Genomic DNA, 21,773 nt, shown 5'->3' with positions numbered 1-21,773 from the left:
CGCTACCCTTGGGCCCAGCATGGCCGCAGTCCCGTCTTGCCAGCGGGTGCTAGGCCCCATGTGTTGTGGTCTCCATGGCCCAATCATGAGGCGGGACCGCAGCAGAAAGCCCCTTCCCCTTCTTGGTGCTCATTGCAGGCTGCTCACCACACAGCATCCAGTCTCCAGCCACAGGCATGGGACCCCGGGCAGGCCTCAAACCTCTTGTGTCTTGGAATGCCTGATAATAGCAGGTCTGGGGTCACGGATCCTTTCCGTGCGGTGGATGTTACATGCCAACAGCCACACATGATTCCTCATTTTAGTCCTGAACCGTTTCTGGGAAGTCTGCCAAGCTAAGGGTGTCAACACGCATATAATCTATGGCACAGATCTGTTTGGGGGAAGGTGTGAGCGAGGGGGGTTCTCCCCTTATTTACTCTGCCTAGTTGTGGTTTAAAGAATTTACTGGTAACATTTAAAAATGCTTTTTTCCCCCCAGATTTTGAATGTGCTCGCCATCTAGTGAGCATAAACACATTTCTGTGGCGAGTTTCCTTTATAAGTTCGGACTAAGGGAGGCATCAAGAGGTATCGGAGGACCAGCCATGGGGCAATCCAGGCCTATCACTGTTCTCATGGTGCCAGGCAGTTCCCCACCACCCCACCCCAGCACCGCTCCCCCATGCCAGCTCAATACAAGCTCTTTCCCTTCCCTCCGCCTCAGAGGAAACCTTGTTGCCTCAATATGGGTAAAGCTCCCTCACTGGGGCATCCTTTACACATAGCCAATCTCCCATCTAGGGAAACCTCTTGGCATCCCAAAGAGCCAATCTCTGGGGCGCCTCCTTCTCTTCCGGCCCCCACCTGTGTAGCCCTTTTCTCTTGACCCTTGAGGGGAGCTGCCTCCTTGTATCCCACACTCTGCCACCCCAGGATAACAACCTTTTCTCGACCCTTCTAGGGAACCTCATCGTCTTCCTGCCCACTCTGGGAAAGCTGGGGATCCTACTTCTCTTTCTTCTGTCTCTCTCTTGGAAGTGCTACTTTCCTTCTTTTGTTGAAAATCTTCTCATCCTTGTGGCGGCCACGGTCTGTCTTATCAAGGGTGCGTTATTCTGTTTTAGGAAGTTTCCTTCTATTCTGCCACTGTAGTTTTTTCCGTCTCTAGTTCTTGGCAGGACACCGTCATAGTCTTACTACTTCCAGGGAAGCCATGAACCTTCCTTCTGGGAATGACACCCATTTTCACATCCCCTCTCTTTGGAAGTCTTACTACTTTACCTTCCTCTGGAGGGTTAGGGGGGGCAGCCTACTCACCCTCTTGCAGAGCCCCCTTCTCTACCCCAGATTGATTCCCACCCTCTCACATTCTCCCGCCTTTCAGTGGAGCCACATTCTCTCCCTCCCTCCACGGTGGCCCTGTTTCTCCATCCTCTGGAAACTGCCTTCTTTTCTTCAGAGGAGCGCCCATGATTGGGCGTGGCTGTCAGGAACGCAGTGCCACTTCCCAGAGACTGGATCACGGCTGGAAGGTTCCTGTTCCTTTTCAAGATGGTGGCTGCGTTCAGCCATGTCCCGCGTCATCTGCGTACAGCGCTCCTGCACATTCCAGGTCTGGAGTCGGTGGCAGTGCCAAAGCTTCGCGTCTCCACGCTACCGAGTGGACGCTGTTTTTCTTCCTGGTTCCTATCATGAATACCTTTGCCCTCCTTTCCCTATCTATTCCTTTTTTTGTGTTTTCTTCTTGGTATCTCCTTTGTCTGCCTCGGGCCACTGGTTTTCTTCAGCCTCAGGAGCCTTTGTTCCTGGGATTTGTTTGGTCTTCAGACCTTCTTGCAGACTCTGGCCACTACCTTAGGCAGCAGCTGTGTGTGATGCTGGAAATGCATCGGAGGGACAGGGCCTCCGTATCCTTGTCCTTTACTGCCTTTTTATTGTGTGTTCTGTCGTGTTTTCCACGCAGGAGTTCATGTGGGACTCCTGGTGGTGCAGCTCTCTTTTGGTTTGGTGAACAGACCCATGGGATACCCTTATGGCACCCATGGGTGGGGGGGTACAACCCCGTGCCCCTAGTGTGTTTTTGGGCACCTGTGGGTGGCCCGCAGAGCAGGGTATGGGCTGGTGGCAGCTCCATGCTGAATTTGGCAGGTGCTCCGAGTATCTTCCATTTTGGGATACCCAGGCCCTGCCATTGGAATCAGTTGATTCCTGATGGAAAACAAGATGGCCCCTGTGACCTCTTGCTTTCTATTGCCTGTTACCTTGTTTTCCCAAAGTCCGGAAGCCCTGACTGGCTGTTGGGTGGAAGTTCCATATATGGTGTTGTCGTGAAGTCCAGTCCAGACTGGCTGGAGCCTTCCCAGTGTTTGTATTTTGTGGGTACACCCTGTGGGTGGGACCTGGGTGAATGGAGTGTGTGACCAATATGCACTTCTTGTTGTGGCTGTCTGGTTTCTGGTATGAGAGACGAAGACTGAGACAGCCCTGCCCGAAACTGGCCTGAATGCAGTGTACAGTGGTGAATGGCTGGGTACTTGTCCCAATCCACATTCCTTGTTGTGAGTGTCTGAGAGGGAGGAGGATGGCCTGAATGCACTGTGTGCCTGATTGGCTGACTGACTGCATGAATGCCCTTCTGTATGATTGGCTGCTGCGTGTGACCCAGCAGTGTGGATGAGACAGGATAGTATATCTGGGGACCTCTCACCAGTGGAAATTGTTCAGAAGCTGTGTCTACACTCGAAGAGTAACTGGAACTGCTGATCCTCGAAGCCCAGCTGGAAGATGAAGACTTGCTGTTGCATTTGCTTTGACCTGATCTGAAAGCTGCCGAATTGGTCGAAGACTGATCCGAGCGAGGACCTGGTAAGGTGCCCTCTTCCCGTGCTCTGAGGGACCATCAAGCACCGCTAACCTTCGCCGAAGCTCCCTGGAAGTCAGACCCTTGAAAGGCTGCTGACCCGAGACGGGACTGCCCAGGAGAACGAAGCAAAGCACCCGGACTTCGCCGCTGTCGAAGTCTATTGCCGTTGACCAGGGTTCGCAGGTTTGTGTAACCACTGGAGGCCCGTCAAAGTTATGTTGCTCAGCCATGGGGACCGCTTGACGCCGTGCCGCCGACGACCGGAGCCGCCCGCTCCTTTGCCTAAGAACATTTGAATCAAAGGACTCACTTGTCCGCATCGTCGACTGCTTTGTCCCGCCAGAGAAAGTCGAGGATGACCAACGCGCCGAGGAGAATCCGCCGGTGGGTTTCCCGCCACCTGAAGGCCACAAAGACTTTGACTCAACGCCCATGCTGAGCCACAGTTCTTCTGAAGCTCTTTGCGGTCCTGAACAATCACTCGCCGAGGTGCCCCGCACACCTCATCCTCGCAGGACGTCGCTGATGAGCACCGCCTGGATCGATGCCGTGGTCTCGGCACCCTCGAACTTCTCATCGCCGCCGTCGACAAGTTCACCATCTTCGACGCCTCTCGACGATCCGTGGCTCCTGCTTTAAAGGGAGTCACTCAAGAAGGATCCTTCGACGCGTCTTCGAAAAACTCTACTCCACCAGGTACATTGGGGGGGTAAAACATTATAGGAGAGAACAAGACTATTGAGCAATATATGGACTGGGCTTGTGCTATATATCTTTATTTTACAGGTTGCCCAGGTGTGGGGGGGGGAATCTCCACACAGAACTGTGTCTAGTGGTAGGGGCCAGAAATCTGCCTATTGTTTCATCCATCTTGCGTTCTTTCCTGTCCCTATTGCTGTTGTCCTTGTTATTGATCTGTGTGACATTCTAACAGTATAGTTGATGCACTTTAATGAGATCTGATAATATTGATGGTGCCACTTTAGAATTGTATATATTTATCATTGTTGATTTCCGAGTACAAAGTGCGTTATTGTGATCGGTAACATACCTTTGAATATTATATAAAGACTGTGTTTTCAGTAATACAGTGTGTGGACATTACTTTGTGGGGGTTCGGGGACTACACTGTACTTAAGAACCAGCCCGCATCACCTCCCGAGAAGCTATGCCTTGATTGCTCGTCCATTGCTACCTTATAGAGAATCTTGGCTGGGGTCCTCTGTGCCTCTCCTCTACCATATAGAGAGCGGAAGTACAGGCACCCCCCACCAGTATCTTTACACTCTGGACCCGCACATTCTGCAGTAGCCTTCCAGCTTCGCTCTTTTGCTGATACCTTCTGGAGGTTTTTTCCTCCGGACGTCTTTTTTTCCTGGCGTAGCTTCTGGGAGGCACAGGGCTTACCTTGTGCATGCAAGTCTGCAGTCGTCCTGACAAGATTAAGGCCTGTAGCTGACGATGGAGTGGACATGCCTAGCTCATGAAGTATCCCATGCACTTGTGTCCCCCTCTTCGAACTATCCCTTCTTTCCCCAATTGGAATCCACATGGAAGCAGAAATCCACTCATGCAGTGCTACTCACTGGCATGCTGTTGTCCTCTCTATGGTACATCTGTATTCCAGGATTCATAGCGCTGGTACAATCCTGCCTTTGCCCCCATCATGGACCCTGCCTTTGCCCCCATCATGGACCCTGCCTTTGCCCCCATCATGGACCCTGCCTTTGCCCCCATCATGGACCCTGCCTTTGCCCCCATCATGGACCCTGCCTTTGCCCCCATCATGGACCCTGCCTTTGCCCCCATCATTAACCCTGCCTTTCTTTTCCCAGGTTCCTCCACTGTGGACTTGCTCATCTACCAGACGCTGTGTTACACCAATGACGAGCTGCACGCCATGGACGTCAATGACTATGTGTTGAAGCTATGCGGCCTAGAGGAGTTCCTGCAGAAGTGAGTGACATAGAGCCAGGTCCAATCATTCTTGCAGTTTGTTAGCTGATGCATTTATGGGGTTTCTATATGGCCAAAATAAAACAATGACTGCTACCAAAGTCTAGGTCCAAAACGTAGCACATGAACAGGTTGACAAGTTACTCTCCATATTTAGGGATCGAAATTAAGATTGGATAAGCGGGAGCTGAAAGCGGCCTCTGGGTAATCTGCATTAACCAGTGAGCAGGAGCTACCACTGGGTAATGAGGAACTATTGCACAGTGTTCTTAAAATCTAACTTTCACATAAGATGCATAGCTATAACTGTGTACATTATCTTGTATCTCTTATGCTTTGAATGTCAAATGGGTGTCCTAATATTTATTTATAGATTGTCCCAAATGTACAGAGTTACATTCACATAGGTGTGATTGTTCGGCATTAGTTGGCCTGGGGAGCCAAAAGTAGCTGTTGGTGTCAACATTTAAACACTTCTGTGCAATGTTTAAAGCATAAGGGGTCATAAATAAGGGACACAATTAGATCTTTGCAACTTATGTGGAAGTTAGATTTGTGGAATTCTTAAGTACTAGCTCCTCATTCCCCAGTGGTGGCTCCTGGTCACTAGTTAATGCTGGATACCCAGGAGTTACCTTTAGCTCCTGCTTATTGCATAATAATTTTGATACATATATATATCACATGTTTTCAAGGTTCGAAAAGGGATGTCAACTGGGCGCGTTTGTAATATTACCCTTGGTGTGAAGTCTACGGTACCCATGCCCCTCAGATTATTTTGGTCCGCCATCGTGGTGAGACGTGTTAGGCAGTTACTGTAGTGCTGCTATGTTTTAGAGTTATTAATTATAACTTTAGTCCTCTTTCAATGGCCTCTGTTCAACGCACCCTTCGACGAACATCGTGAAGACCTTCTGACTGCTGAATTTGACAAGTCCTCTGATTCAGCGACCGGCTTCAGCCTAGACCAGGCTTTGGCCTTGCAGTAGGGAAAGTGTGGGGCCTGATTACTAGAGAATGTATACTTCCACTTCCTCTGTACAATGCCCTTGTCTAGCTGCCGTTTTGATTAAAATGAACCAATGAGAGAACTCTTTTTTTTATTATTTTTTATTTTTTATTTTGTCCAAATTGTAACAGAGTACCTGTTATAGGACACCCATCGAGTGTGCAACCACTGCCTTCCCCGAGACCACCCAGAGGGACATTGTGCATAGTGCAAATTATTCAGGCCCAAAACTCTCAAGGAACGATGCATCAAACAGTGGGCATGCCATGATGGCAGAGTCTGGAACCCCTACCGGCACCTTTGAGTTGGACGCGAAAGGCCAAGGCAGCGACAGCTCCGTCTCAGAAGCTGAAGACGTTTCGAGGGAACCTTCCGGTTCCTGCGCGTAAGTCCTCAGCCCGAAAGGCAGTCGCAGCGCGCTTCTATGGGGAAAACGCCTTGCGACAAAGACACACGCATGCATACATAAAAAGCACACAACCTGAGCCGTTCTTTGACAAATGCATTGAAGGAAGGCTGCCTGCCGGCAGAAGACACCTCACGGCCTACAGACCACAAGCCTGCTGTGTCTGCACCTGCGTCTAGTGCAAGGTGGTAAAACAAAACGGGTCCCAGTGGGCCCGCATCACTGCATCAGCGTCCCTCGACTGGTGTTTCGCAAACACCGAAACAGGCTAAAAACATGCTCTAGCAAAAAAAAAAACTCTTTAAAAAAAAAAAAAAAAAATATATATATATATATATATATATATATATATATATATATATATATATATATACACATACGTTTGATTATTACGGGCGCATGTGGTTACGGTTGCATATTCTCTTGTGCAGGAGGGAACCTGTGCCCAAGAGTTTGAAAAAGGAGACTTTTTAGTTTTTGGTGGACTGTAGTGGCGTAGGTAAGCACATGATTTTCAATTGTAGGCTACTCTATTTGTGTGCCTGTACAGGAGAAAGGACCCAGGAGCACTCTCCAGTTATGAACATGAGGGTTATTAAGAAATCCTACCCTTTATTGCCACATCAAATAGTTCTTATTAACACGTAGGCGCTTCATTTGGAAAATAAGCGAAACAGACACGTAGCGAACTTGTCTAAAGTTGTGGCAGAGAAATAAAGGGGAGATGACTACATTTCAGGTACTTATGAAATGTCTTTCAAGCAAATGCTGTGGATGCCAGAATAGTGCGGTCACATACCCGGTATCGGGAAGGAAAAAGATTAAGTTTCACCAGCCACTCCTTTCAGGGTTGTCCGGGATAAGCCATGCTAGAAGACCAAGACACAGCATCTCTCCTTCAAATCTACACTACCATCCAAACCTGGATGGCAGCCAATAGTCTCTGCCTAAACAGGGACAAAACCAAGATCATCCTCCTAGGTCCCAAGGAAATAATGCCAAAACTCAACCAGAAATACATAAATGTCACCATCGACAGCACCATCATACCTGTCCCCTTCCCTATAAAGACCCTTGCAGTCTACTTTGACTCGACCCTCTCAATGACTTGAGAGGTTAGCGCCATTGCTTCTGCCTCTGCCCACACCACCAAACTTATAAATGCCATTAAACCTTTCGAAACCACCCAAAACCGCCTCTCCATCACCCGAGCCAGGAGCTAAACTGGACTAGTGTAATGCCCTCCTTGCAGGCACCTCAGCAAGAAAAACATTCACAGGCTCCAAACAGTACAAAACAGGCTGTGCGCAGCCCTCGGCATCCCAAAAAGAGACCACATCACTCGGACCAGGCACAATGCCCACTGGCTCCCAGAGGAGGAAAGGGTCAACTTCAAGATCCTCCCTTTAATGCACACGTGCCTCAGTCTCTCTGCCCCTTCCTACTTATCAGAAACCATCACCACAGACTCCTCCACACGCCCTGAAAGAATTCACCACGCCAACCAACTCTGCGTACCCCACATTAAAAGAACAAACGCTGGTGGTATTGGCTTTCCCTACATAGCACCCAAGCTATGGAACGCCCTACCTAACGCACTCAGAGCTGAACCCTCCCTTTTCACCTTCCGCAAATCCCCCAAAACTACACTGTTCAACTAACCCTTTTGCATTCCTCGCGTGTTCTCTGTATCCTATGTATATTCCTGTCCACTTCACACGTCTGACCGAAGTATGTATGTATTCCTGTAACTAAGTTTTCTGCATCCCCTGTAACCACTAAGCTCCTTGCATTCTCTGTAACCAGCAATTGTCTGTAATGGCACCACGATGCCTCAGGGCTGCTGCGCGCTTTATAAATGCTAATAAATAAATAAAATAAGAGACCGAACTGGATGCAAGATAAGGGACCAAACACAGGAGGCTCATGTGACATCTGAGACAAATCGAGAGGCAACATAATATGGAACTCTGAGTAGGGTGATTGAAATGTAAAGGAAGGAATGAGGAAAGAAGAGCGCTTTAACAGTGGACAAGATGCCAAAGCATTAAAGAATGCCTCACACCAGGGCAGCCCAGATTGCCCACACTACATCCATGGCGAAAACGGACAAGGCACCCATTATAGGACCTTTATAAAGTAGCAACATGGAGAATGATGCACACGTTTACGCCAGTCCAAATTCTTGACAAAGTTCACTCTTGTGATGGAGCGTTCATGAGACTCTCTTCAATCCTGCATCACGCTGTAGAGGAACAATTGAGTGCTAAAGTCCTGTTATTCTTAGTGACACTACGGTGGATGCACTCTACAAAAGTAGAACGTTACTTACCATTAACAGTACTTGTTTGGCTTGCTGCGTGTTTGAGGCACATCGCCCCGATTTATTGCACATCATGCAAAAGTATTAGGGGAAAAGTAAAGAACTTGAAGACGCTGCCTATTGTTGCGCTCGCTGCACACTTAGGGTCGTCTTAGGGAGCCATGCCCCACACTCTGGGCACAGGGGCTACTCTGATGCTCGCATTTTCAGTGTTTCACATAACCTGGATGTCATTTCTAATACCGCCTCTAGATGGCAGGATTATAGTCTTTTTAGGTCGGTAGAGTTTCCAATAGTGATTCTTGGGTTTACAAGGCTCTTTCCGGACCGTGCTGCCAAACCACACTTACATGCCTGGGCCTTCGTAGAGATTTGGCTGGAACTAGAGTTGCAGATGACCACAGCCTGGGGTTGCATGGCAGTGAATGACATGCCGGAGGGAACCGTTCAGGGACTGGATCCATTCTAGAGAGGAACAGATAGCACGCTTGCTTTACCTGGCTGCTCTCTGTATCAGAGAAACGTGCACTGCGGTGTCTCTACCATCTATGTGAGGGAAGCTTGTGCCGTGTTCTAATGTATCATGTGTTCCTGCGTGGAACTCCATGGAGGGTGGCTGATGTATGACTTGTGGAGGGCTTGTGAGTGTTCCATGAGATGGCATCTGTGGGTTTAGGATACCTGCTGTCTCTGCTCTCCCTGTGTATCTCTACCTTCCTTCCCTGATGTCCTGCGGGTAAACTTGGGTGCATCGTAATAGTCACATGCCCCTAAAGAAGGTGCCTCCTGTCCTACTTGACCTAAGCATACATTATTACATGTAGGCTCTGTGTTTGAGAAGCTTGCCCTGCTAGTGTCTGTGATGTACCTCCTCCAGGTACAGGAGAAGCCCTTACTCTGGCTGCCAATTCTTTACCTGTTCTGTGTGGGAGGGAAGTTTGCCCTGCTAGTGTCTGTGATGTACCTCCTCCAGGTACAGGAGAAGCCCTTACTCTGGCTGCCAATTATTTACCTGTTCTGTGTGGGAGGGAAGCTTGCCCTGCTAGTGTCTGTGATGTACCTCCTCCAGGTACAGGAGAAGCCCTTACTCTGGCTGCCAATTCTTTACCTGTTCTGTGTGGGAGGGAAGTTTGCCCTGCTAGTGTCTGTGATGTACCTCCTCCAGGTACAGGAGAAGCCCTTACTCTGGCTGCCAATTATTTACCTGTTCTGTGTGGGAGGGAAGCTTGCCCTGCTAGTGTCTGTGATGTACCTCCTCCAGGTACAGGAGAAGCCCTTACTCTGGCTGCCAATTCTTTACCTGTTCTGTGTGGGAGGGAAGCTTGCCCTGCTAGTGTCTGTGATGTACCTCCTCCAGGTACACGAGAAACTTTTACTCTGGCTGCCAATTCTTTACCTGTTCTGTGTGGGAGGAAAGCTTGCCTTGCTAGTGTCTGTGATGTACCTCCTCCAGGTACACGAGAAACTTTTACTCTGGCTGCCAATTCTTTACCTGTTCTGTGTGGGAGGAAAGCTTGCCTTGCTAGTGTCTGTGATGTACCTCCTCCAGGTACACGAGAAACTTTTACTCTGGCTGCCAATTCTTTACCTGTTCTGTGTGGGAGGGAAGCTTGCCTTGCTAGTGTCTGTGATGTACCTCCTCTGGCTGCCAATTCTTTACCTGTTATATGCAGAGGTCGAAGTGGATGGGAGCGATCGGGAGCGGTGCGCCCATACTTTTTATTTTTAAGCTTTACCATTCCTATACTTTTATTTTAAAGGGAAACCGTTCTAGAATGGTTTAGTTTTAAAATAAAAGTTTAGGAAGAAGTTGAAGCTTGCACTTCAGTGCAATGCACTGCAAATTCCCATAAATAGCAGGTGTTTGTTTGGGGGTTTGGAATTGTGTGTGGGAGGGGAGCAGGGATGGGATTAGTGGGAAGCAGGGCCGACCAGCAAGGAACATAGTTCCACTACTTCTTTTCGTACACTTCGACCACTGGTTATATGTGGGATGGAAGCTTGCACTGCTAGTGACCTGGGCGGTAGCTTCTGTGTTAGGGGAGCTTGTACTATAGTGCATGTGGTTAGCCCCCCTCCCGCCCCCGCCTGCACGGGAAAGGCCATCTGCGTGACAGGCAAGTGTCTATACTTACAATGGGACTTTTCTGTGCCAATCCTGTGCGCAGGTCTCTTTTGTCCTCGCCGTGCAGCATCTTTGCAAGGGTGGGTGTTCTGTGCACGAGACTTGCCCACAGCACTGCCCGGGAAATGCAGGTTTTTACCAGAAGTTCTGTCTTGGTGCTGATAAGCAGCTGCTCTGAGTTCTGCTCCAGTGACCGCCCAACGTCTGGAGTCCCAGGAGGCTTGGCAGGATACGAGTGTTACTCTATGATAGAGTGACTGAGGACTGGCTGAGGGGCGGCTTCCTGCCACCCACACCCAGCATGGTGCCAAGCAGCTGCTAGCTCAGAGGGACCAGCTGCCAGGTGGGGCTGCATGGTGGGGCCTGGGGCGTGCTATCACACCTTTACTTTCCCTATGCTAATGACTGTCCTGGCTTCCTCACTTCAGGTCGAGCCTCACACCACACTCAGCCATCCACGTCCTCATTCCCGGAATGGTACCTCGCTTATTACCAAACACCGACGACCTGCACCCGATGGGAGTCTCGCACATTCCTATCCCTGGCAGTGTGCACACACGCACGCCCCCTCTCTCTGCTCCTCTCACACCACTCGGTGCTCAGTTCCCCATCGCTGATCTCAAACCCTTCACTAGCGCTCACTCATTCTCACTCACTGTCGTTCTACACCTCACTCGCTCTGTAGAATTGCCTCGTCTGTTAGTCATCTCTTCGAATGTGTGTAGCTAACGGTGCACCCCTCATGTCACCACTCACTGTGCCCCCCTCACTCCAGCTCTGCGACCCTCACTCCAGCGCTCTGCGACCCTCACTCCAGCGCTCTGCGACCCTCACTTGAACAGCGCAGAAGTATCCAGGCCTGGGGAGGAGGGATGAGCGCAAATGGTCCTGTCCTTGGAAGAGGCCCAGTGACCGACACAGAAGATTTGGGGCAGGGAAGGGTCGCATAAGAGGTGACTGAAGGGGCATGAGGTGGTCAGAGAAGCGAGTGACTTGGGTGGTGATTTTCCCCAGGCGAATGGAGAGACATGCCATCATTTGAGAGGTGGGCAGAATGGTAAAGTATGGATTTGTGGTAGTCCCATTGGGCACGCCTCCTTTTGGGCTGTGTGGGGGTGCTCTGGGGATCAGGAATGCCAGCTGACTTTGCAAGCAGGTAAGTGGGTGATTCTCCGGAGCTTCTGCTCCTGTCTGAATTCTTGTGGCGTTTGGGGCGGGGGAAGGGGGATCGTGCCTGCTGTCTTGGAGGCTGGGGGGGGGTGGGCTCCTGCAGTCCTGGAGGCTAGGGGGATCCTGTGGTCCTGGAGGTTGGTGGGATCCTGCTGCCTGGGAGGTCTGGGAATCCTGCCATCTGGGACGTTGGGGATCCTGCTGTCGTGCAGGCTGTCGGGGGGGGGGGGGGAGCTATTGTCTGGGAGCTTGGGGGGAGCCTGCTGTCTGGGAGCTTGGGGGAGGGGCGCCTGCTGTCTGGGAGCTTGGGGGTTGGGCGCCTGCTGCCTTGGAAGTTGGGAGAACCTGCTGCCGGGAAGGTTGGAGTAGCTTGCTGTAGGGAGGTTGGGGGGGTGGGGGCGCCTGCTGTCTGGGAGTTTTGGGGAGCCTGTTGATGATTGTTTAGGTAGCCTGCTTTCGGGGAGTTTGGGGGTAGCCTGCTGACGGGGATGCTGAGGGCTCCTGCTGTCTGGGAGGTTGGGGTAGCCTGCTGTCTGGGAGGTTGGGGTAGCCTGCTGTCGGGGAGGTTGGGGGTAGCCTGCTGACGGGGATGCTGAGGGCTCCTGCGTCGGGGAGGTTGGGGTAGCCTGCTGTCGGGGAGGTTGGGGGTAGCCTGCTGACGGGGATGCTGAGGGCTCCTGCTGTCTGGAAGGTTGGGGTAGCCTGCTGTCGGGGAGGTTGGGGGTAGCCTGCTGACGGGGATGCTGAGGGCTCCTGCTGTCTGGGAGGTTGGGGTAGTCTGCTGTCGGGGAGGTTGGGGGTAGCCTGCTGACGGGGATGCTGAGGGCTCCTGCTTTCTGGGAGGTTGGGGTAGCCGGCTGTCTGGGAGCTTGGGGGGTACCTGTGGTCTGGGAGCTTCGGGGGGCCTGTTGATGATTATGTTTAGGTAGCCTGCTGTCGGGGAGGTTGGGGGTAGCCTGCTGACGGGGATGCTGAGGGCTCCTGCTGTCGGGGAGGTTGGGGGTAGCCTGCTGATGGGGATGCTGAGGGCTCCTGCTGTCTGGGAGGTTGGGGTAGCCTGCTGTCGGGGAGGTTGGGGGTAGCCTGCTGACGACGATGCTGAGGGCTCCTGCTGTCTGGGAGGTTGGGGTAGCCAGCTGTCTGGGAGGTTGTCAGCTCTTGCTGTCTGGAATTTGGTTGGAGCCTGCTGATGGGATTGTTGGTCTAGCCTACTGACAGGGATGTTTGGGTAGCCTGCTGCCTGGGAGGTTGGGAGAACCTGCTGCCTTGGAGGTTGGAGTAGCCTGCTGTCGGGGAGGTTGGAGTAGCCTGCTGTCGGGAGGTTGGAGTAGGTTGGGAGAACTTGGGTCTGAGATGTTGGAGTAGCCTGATCTCTTAGAGATCCTGCTGTATGAGATGTTGGGGAGTCTGCTCTGTGGTAGGGTGTGGGCTTCTGTTGTCTGGAATGTTGGGCTAGCCTGCTGATGGGAAATTGGAGGAGCCTGCTTACTGGGATGTTGGGGGTATACTGCTCTCTGTGAGTTTGGGAGATTCTGCTCTCCGGGCGATCCTGATGACTGAGAGGTTCGGGGAGTATGCTGACGGGCTACAGGGCGTAGCCTGCTGTCTGGGCGGTTGGGGTAGCCGCCTGTCTGGGAGTTTGGGAGATTTTGCTGTCTGGAATGTTGGTGGCTCCTGCTGTTTGGGAGATTAGGGGCTCCTGCTGTCTGGGAGATTGGGGGCTCCTGCTGTCTGGGAGTGTGCTCTATCACCTTGAAGCGTCTCTTATTCTGGATGGAATTACCCATAAAGATCTCAGACCAAATAACAGGACGGAATCAAAGAATGTCAAAGTACTACTTTATTCTCAATTTATTAAAGCTTGTCAAACTGGCAGACATCGGACTGATGCTTACACACACACACACACACACACACACACACACTCACACTCTCACACACACACTTGATTACACAGAGGTCTTATACCCCAATAAGTGTCATTTATGACGTCATCCTACGTGTCAAACTGTAAAACCTATTGACGGGAGGGAGGGATTGGTTAGGGGAAAATATTTACACAGAGTACATATGGGTTGGGACTTCATTGTCTGTCTCTTATCTGTAAGGCACGCCTCAAACTACCTCTAAATATGTATAATACTAATTATAGTGGACAAAATCAAAGCAGATTGGTCTATGCAACATTGGATAGCAGGTTGCCCCATAGACCCGCTGATTGGTTGGCATTCCCACCCAACGTTGGTCTTTCGGCTTGGCTAGCAGCATGTAAGCAAAACGAAACCCAGGTGCTTGAGTCGCGTCGGATCACCCCCACTAACATTCCATGCTCCCCTGACCTTCAGATTTTCCGTCAGAGCCCACAGGAGGCTAGGGTGCAGGGTTTGGCGTTAGCAAGGTGACTCTACCAGGAGCTGCCTTGATTTGAACTTGTCTTCCCTCGAGGGATTTCTCCAACAAGGAAGCTAATTACTTCATTAGAGAGCCGAATAAAGCATGTCTAATACAGGGGCAACATCGCACTTCTTAAGAGGTGAGCTGATTGGCAGTGGGCAGCCAAACGGCTGCATTTCTCCTGTGTTTTTCACATTTTGCTGGGGGCTGGACTCTGGCCGTGACATTTTACCTTTTTTTTTTAGTTTAAGACTCAAAATGTCTTTGAGAGACTGGAAATGTGAAGGTGATTTTTTTTTTCTTTCTAAATTTATTTTAATTTTGTGAAATCTTATTTTACTGTTTTCTCCCACCTTTTGCCTACTAAGCCCACCATGCCCAAGCTTACTTCCAAACAGAAAATCCTTACTGTGTGGAGGAAAAGGCCCATATCCCCCTCTTGCCCACCAGTGGATGCTGTAAAGATTGGGCCTAACACCTGTAACTTGTGTGGGGGAGGCTAATAACCTCATCGGTGAAATCCACCAGTTCCTGGCCAATACAAGCATCTCTGTAAGCTTGCACTCATGGGGGTAAAGGGGCAATTTCATAAAGGAGGAAATAGGCGCTGTCAAGGTTAAGGCAACCAGTAACAAACCGGGCAGAAACAGCAGGATTATGGATGATCGAGGCAGATCCCTGCATTGGAACATTGAGGATTTATTAAAGCCAGTGTCTGCCCATAAAATGTCCATTGCTTCAGAAGAACATTGCCCACACGTGGCCACGGGCAGTCCAAAATTCCAGATTAATGGCATTCAAATTGACCCCAGGCCTATTTTGAGCACCATATTATCTGCTGAACTGATGCCAAACCAGCTTTCTCCAGTCAAAATTACTATCCGTTCCATGCCAGCCTGGGGTCTGCCCCAAATGTTCAGGGGATGTGTGACATCGTGCAGATGGCAAATAGCAAGTGTAAATCTAGCCTGACTGTAACACTACTTGAAGAATCCCGTAGAAGGGTGGGTATGGAGCAGGGTTTCTGTAAGTTGACCTCAATGGGCGCTGCGAACTCCGCAATAATTGTAGATGAAACGGGGGCCAATGGTGGTTCACACCCTGTCATTGACCTACTTTTCTGCCCCGCAACCCTAGACCTAAACAGTGACTCTGTATCAAGGGTTCGTGCGGTCCAATACAGGGTGGAGGCCGCTGGGGTTCATGTATGCAAGTGCAACCTGGTCTTGCTTGAATTGGTGACCATTAAACTCCTCCGGCTGTTGTTGGAGGAACGGGTAAAGGAAGTGCCACTGGGGGTGACTGCTACAACTGGGGTGGAAAAAAAGGGGGATTTAAACCCCCAGTCAACTGTTTTCCTTGACCACGCTGTGGTCCCCCACCCCCCAAACCCCCAAGGATAGATGTCCTAACCCTGTTAGCCCAGGATCTAGTAGAGGCTACAGCATAAGCTTCACTGAAAGCCCTAAAATCAAAAATGCACTGCATGACAAGGTGCCCCCGGTCTGCATAGTGCGAAGGAAGTGCGACTATTCTCCAAGCACTCAGAAAACAACCCCGCCCCTTCCATTTATATACCCAGTCTTTGAATTCCACTAGTCCCTAGTGCAAGGGGATAGTGGCCAGTAGCAGGGGGAGGGTCAATATTCTTACACAGGGTCCCAAAACTGACAAGATATTGCAAAGAATCCAGGGAAGCACTTGTGGACAAGTGCACTCACTGGATCCGGGTTGTCCAGGGTTGTTTCTTTGTAACCAGAGAAAAGCTTGTAAAGGGTACCAGGTTGCCCTCCCAGGGAGACAGATCTTTCTGTCCAAATGAATTTCTGGGATCCAAGCAAGGGGATAAGCATATTGGGTTTACTGAAGAGATGCTGCCCCTTAGCTAACTCTACGATTGAAGTCTCTGTGCATGGTGGAAGTCACTCACTTGATCACTTTAAAAAGTAGCCCGGTTGGCCTGTGCTTTCTGGCGCTAATGCATTTCCGTTGGAGAAAATGATCACAAGAAATGTACCTTTGGACTCATCGGTTTGTTAAGCTGGGAGTTGCTTGGACTGTTCCATATAGATGCAGTCTAATGGGGTCACTTGTAGGATTATAGGGAATTGTATACGATTTATTTTTATTATGGATGAAATGCCTATTATGTTATTGTTTGTTTATTTGTGTAATGTTGTACTGTTATGGCCAAAATAAAGTTCTAGTGTACAAAGAATCGTAGCAATACCAACACGAGTATTACTCCAAGTATTATGAAAGCATTGGCCAGCCAGGTTGGAATCCATGACAATAGAAATGAGAACCAGTCATCTCCTGCCATCAGCTTCATCTTCCATCTTTGTATTCTGAGTCGTCTGCATAGTTATTGCTTCTGTCAGGGTTCACTTTTCTCCATCATGGGATGATGGGAATGTCCAGCAAAAAGGCCCAACCTTGGCGCACATACCTCCTTCCATTGCTTTAATTAAGTCCAGGACATACCTGTTCGGGAGAGTTATCAGCCTGATGGCCCTCCATTCTTTTCCGATTACATTGAATCCTTTTATTGTTGCATTGATCGTCAAACGGCTCCCATCTGGTGATCTGCAGCCACTTGGCGTTCACTGCATTCTGAAGTTCTAGCATGAATATCGATGTCATTATCATTGCTGTCTTGCTGAACAATTTAAGTTCATCTGGAATGTCTTCATAGGCCTTTATTGATTTTGACAAAAAATAGTTCTCCCTCTTCAGCTGGCAAAGAATGAGCGACCTCTTCCTTCTCTGGTGGTCATTCATTTTTGGAAATTCATTGATGTTGAGATCACTTTGAGGAATCACTAATGCTGGAACATGTATTCGTACAATGTAACATACGCCTCCCAAAATGTTTAGGCAGCTGCATGTAAGCTCTGGATCCACAAGCCCAATAACGGTCCATCAACACTGCAGTCCCTTCATTCATCCTTGATACCTCAAGTGTATGTCTGCATCCTTTGTTTTCTCCAACCAGAACCGAGCCTTCATTCTTGAAGCATGTTGTTTCATTCTTTAATGATAATATGGATACTGGTCCTGCTTCGTTGTTGAACCAAGTTAGTAATTAAGCAATATGCCCCGAGCGGCGGGTGCATTACCGACACAGGTAATGCCCCGAGGCCCATTGTTATAGGCCAGAGTGAAGCGAGGGCCTTAACGAAGGCCCCGGGGCATTACCAGAGTCTGTAATTACCCCGCCGTGAGGGGCATATTGCTATTAGTACCCCGGCCCACAAAAACTGTGTGACCGGGGCACTGAAAGAAAAAAAAGACATCTAAGAAAATGGCCACCATGGAAAGGGAAAACTGAGTCCGTTTTCCCGTTCCATGGCGGCCATTGGGAGCAGACGTGCTGGAAACAGAAGCGTTTCCAGCGCGTTCGCTCCTGGAAGAAAAAGGTAAGTGCAGTTGGGAGGGAGGAAGGGGAAGGAAGAAGAAAAAAAAAACATACCTGGCTCCCCGGCGGGAGATGATAGAAACCTACAGCCATGTGGAGGCTCGGGACGGGGATGGCCTTGCTCCGAGTCTCCACACAGCAGGAGGCTGCCATCGTCCCCCACTGGGGACAAAGGATGGAAGGTAAGTGGGGTGGGGTGGGGAGGGCAGGGAGGAGCGAGCGAGCGAGGGAGGGAGAGAGGGAGGGAGGGAGGGGAAAAAAAAGCCAAAGCTTTACTTGAGTCCCCAGCAGGGGGCGAAGGTAGCCTCTCAGCCGTGGGGAGGCTCGGAGCGGGGATGGCCTTGCTTAGAGTATCCTCATTGGCTGAGGGGCTGCCACGCCCCCCGCCGGGGACAAAGGCCGTGGAATCCAGACAGAGGGATTCCCGGCCTGGTAATGACTCAGCGATGGCCAATCAGAATGGGTCTTTCATTCAGATTGTGCCCTCGCTGGGTACTAATTTAGAATACTTGGCCCATGATTCTAGGCATCTGTCATTCACGGTTTGCACTATGCCTACTGGTTCTTTCTTCAATAAGAGTGCAGGGCAAGATAATATTCCTTCTTCCCCTCCAGTACTGGTGGCAACACGGTCATATACCAATAGCTGAGGTTTCTCCCAGCATCCTGGCTCTCCTGATCTCTGTCATATCGGAGCAATCCATCCTCTTCATCGCAACAATTTTATTTGTTCTCCAATCTGGGATGGATACTTACATTTTTGATTGTCCACCCCATTCCACTTTCCATCCTTTTTGTCTTCACTTCACATTAGTATCTTCATATGAAAATTTTTCTCCCGATTTCCATCATAAAGCTGTCCATTTTCCTTCGAATTACCCTCTGGTTGTATATGCTACTGGATGACTGAGACATATTACAGCATGTGCAGGCATCGCTGTGGCAATAAATGTCCTTGCTGCGTTCTTGGCATACGGTATTAAGGAACAGACATAGCAGCTTTCATCTGACATTCTCTCTCTTTCCCACTTCCTTCATGTGCTGATACCATAGGTTATTTCTTAAATGAGCCGAATCATCAAGATATGTGTTAATATCTTAATGGTCTTCCCCAGCATTCCTTTTAAATCTAACTAGATGCCTAGTAAGATTATAAAGGATATTGTTTGTGCTTTCATCAGGGACAATTGTAACTGTTTCATTGTTCCCCACCATATGTCTATTGTTTCTTATAACATGTCTAAATACCATAATAATCAGGAGAACACAAATCATAACAAAGAATGATATCACAATTATTATTCCATGAAAGCTCATCCATTTTTTTGATGGCAATGAGCCTCTTATATTCCGGAGTCTCATCTTTTTATTCTTTTATATAAATTTCTTAGGCTTGTGGCATCTGCTTAGATCACATGCTGTGCATAGGCCGACATCTAGTGGAAGCTGCAGAGTATTACAGTTGTTTTCGAAACTCGAAAAGGGACGTCGACAGGGCATGGGCGTGCCAGTAATATTATCCCTAGTGTGACGTCCACTGTACCCATGATCCCTCACGCGTCGAGATCCCACAGATTGTTTGTTTCTGCCATGCTTGACGGATGCGTATAGCAGAGTTCCTTTCGGCGATAAGCCATTGACTTTATATAATTACGATAGTTTTTCTTTCTATCCTTTCATCGACTGCCATAACACCACGCCGAGGAAAGAGAACGAAACCCTGCCCGGAGACCATTGCGACGGACCGAACGGCCTTGGAAGGTTGCCCCAGGACCCGGCCCAGACAGTAGGGAGAGAGGGGGGAGGCCATTTTAGAATGCATATTCTCCCCTTCCCACACTTTGTTTGCCCAGCTGCCATTTCCATAACCCATAATTATGGAAAATACACCATTTAAATGTTGGCCTAAGTGTAATTGCAAATTCTCCTGGGTCGACAAACACTTAGTTTGCAATTTGTGTCTCCCGAGAGACCACGCCGAAACGTCTTGTCGAGCATGCAGGCTCTTCAAGCCTAAGACGTTGAAGGACCGCTCCACCAAACGCTGGGCCCACTACAACAGGCAACTCGAGGCCATGGAAGCCCTAGTCGATATTCGGCAGATGAGTCTAATACTCGACAACGTTCGACACCCCATGAAAGTTCCACTGACTCCCGGTCCTCTGGGCAATCTCGTTCAAGATCGCCACACAACAGGGTTCAACTGTCGAAAGACGGCAAGGGGGTCGCACGAAAATCTCCTTCCGAAGACCGATCGTCCGCAGACGAAGCCTCGGCTCCCACACCCGAAGTTCGACGTTCTTTGATTGATAAAATGGCAGGCCCCAAGAAGTCTGTTAAACAATCCTCTGGGCCCCAGGGTGGGGAAACACATCATAAGAGGTCCTCTAAGATCCCTCATAGGGACAAGAGTCCTTCTAGGGACAAGTCATCTCAAATGGGAATATTGGCCAAGCCCATAGAGAAACCCAAAGACTCTAGGCCAAAGATTATACCTCCCACTGATCAGGATATGGGTATTTCCACTCAACCTATTGTAATCCCAAGTTCGAAGGAATGGTCTTTGCAAGATATCGATAGGGTTATGCGAAGAATGACCTTTATGGTGAATTGTTATGAAAAGAACCCATATTACTTTAAAAGTTTTCACTCCACTCATCCCACCTCAGCTCCTTCCGGCTCTCAAGCCTCTGCCTTACCCTTTCAACCCCCTGCTAAGAGGTCTCCCTCTAATGTCCCCGTACAAAGCAAGGTTATAGATCTATATGACCCTGAAATAGATCCAGGAGACCAAGATGACCTTTAATTTGTGGAAACATCTGAACCCCAACTTATTGAAGAGGAAACAGATGAACTTTATTATGGGGATGATGAAGACCCAGACAAAGACCAGGAGGCAAACAATTACTCCATAGGTTCTCCTATTAATCAAGACCCCCCCAGTGGTAGTTTCCCCTGTCGACAATCAACCCATCCTCAATGAAGTCTTAGCCAAAGCGGCAGAACACTTCCGTATTGACACTCAGGAGGTACAGGAAGATAGACTTCGCTGAACAAATATTGGGGGACAAAAAGACAGTAGGTCAGTTTATTCCACTGCTAAAATCCGTACAATGCAGAATACAACCTTCCTTTAGAGGCTCCAAATCTCACACGGGCAGTTAACCCGCATGTGGAAAAACTGTTTAGGCCTGCACCTTCAGACCCCTTATACATAAGAGGCCAATTGAAACCGGATTCACCACAAGAAAAAGAGCAGGCACGCCCCTTGCTTCCTCCGAGGCACGACCAGATAAGGAAAGCAAGAAGATGTATGTAATGGGTAGAAAGGTCGCCTCTTCTGCGACCTACCAGACGGAAATAGCCAACAATGCTACCCTTTTAGTAAGTTATAACTGCCATGAGTGGGAGGTGGTTTCTGTGTTACTTTCGTCCGCCCCAGAGCCACTTAAATCACAATGAGCTCAAGTGGCAGCAGACAGAAGGGCTGTATCGACTTGTCTCCTCAAGTCAAATTTCGATGCAGCTGACCATGCCGGGAGAGTCATTGCGGAGGGGACTATTATAATGAGGCATGCATGGCTTCACCAGTCGGGCTTTAGGCCAGAAACACAAGCCACTCTGATAAATATGCCAGTGGAACCTAATGTGCTCTTCGGCAAGGCTCTAGAAGACGCACTCAAGACAGCAAAGGATGAGTGTGACGCTCTAAATTCTTTAGGTCAGCTCACAAACAAGCCTACTGGTCAAAGGGGTAACAGTAATCTTCGCCGTTTTTGGGGCCAAAATTCACAGAGAGGATCCGGCTACAGTCAAGGCCAAGGTTCCTATGGCAACAATCAAGGACAAGCCTTCCAAGGCTATCCACGAGGTCAACGCAGAGATCGTAGTGGTCGGGGCAGAGGCCCAGCTCGAGGTGGCACCCCACCTCAGAGCAAGTGACATTCCGCTCCAGGTACTCTCCCATGCATCTCCAGTAGGACGCATTTCCAACTTCACCCATGCATGGGAGGGTATCACCTCGGACAGATGGGTGCTGTCCACGGTAGCAGGGGGCTACTGCATAGAACTACTCCAACGTCCTTGTGACCACCCCCCACGACAGAAAGTCCACTCAGAGGAACATC

At 49.6% G+C, this 21,773-nt stretch overlaps 1 protein-coding gene across 2 annotated transcripts in view; it reads left to right on the top strand.

Moving 5' to 3' along the window:
* The window catches only part of PIK3C2B (phosphatidylinositol-4-phosphate 3-kinase catalytic subunit type 2 beta), a 497,568-nt gene that overhangs the window by 198,252 nt on the left and 277,543 nt on the right, over window positions 1-21,773 (top strand). For both annotated transcript variants that reach the window (XM_069633113.1, XM_069633114.1), the window contains exon 5: window positions 4,681-4,801. In XM_069633113.1, the coding sequence (XP_069489214.1) occupies window positions 4,681-4,801 (121 nt within the window). The remainder of the gene's footprint in view (window positions 1-4,680; window positions 4,802-21,773) is intronic.

The sequence above is a fragment of the Ambystoma mexicanum genome, chromosome 13, assembly GCF_040938575.1.
Source record: "Ambystoma mexicanum isolate Mex_15411 chromosome 13, UKY_AmexF1_1, whole genome shotgun sequence".
Classification (NCBI taxonomy): Eukaryota; Metazoa; Chordata; class Amphibia; order Caudata; family Ambystomatidae; genus Ambystoma; species Ambystoma mexicanum.
The sequence above is the reverse complement of the archived record's forward strand: the minus strand, read 5'-3'. Positions and strand labels throughout refer to the sequence as shown.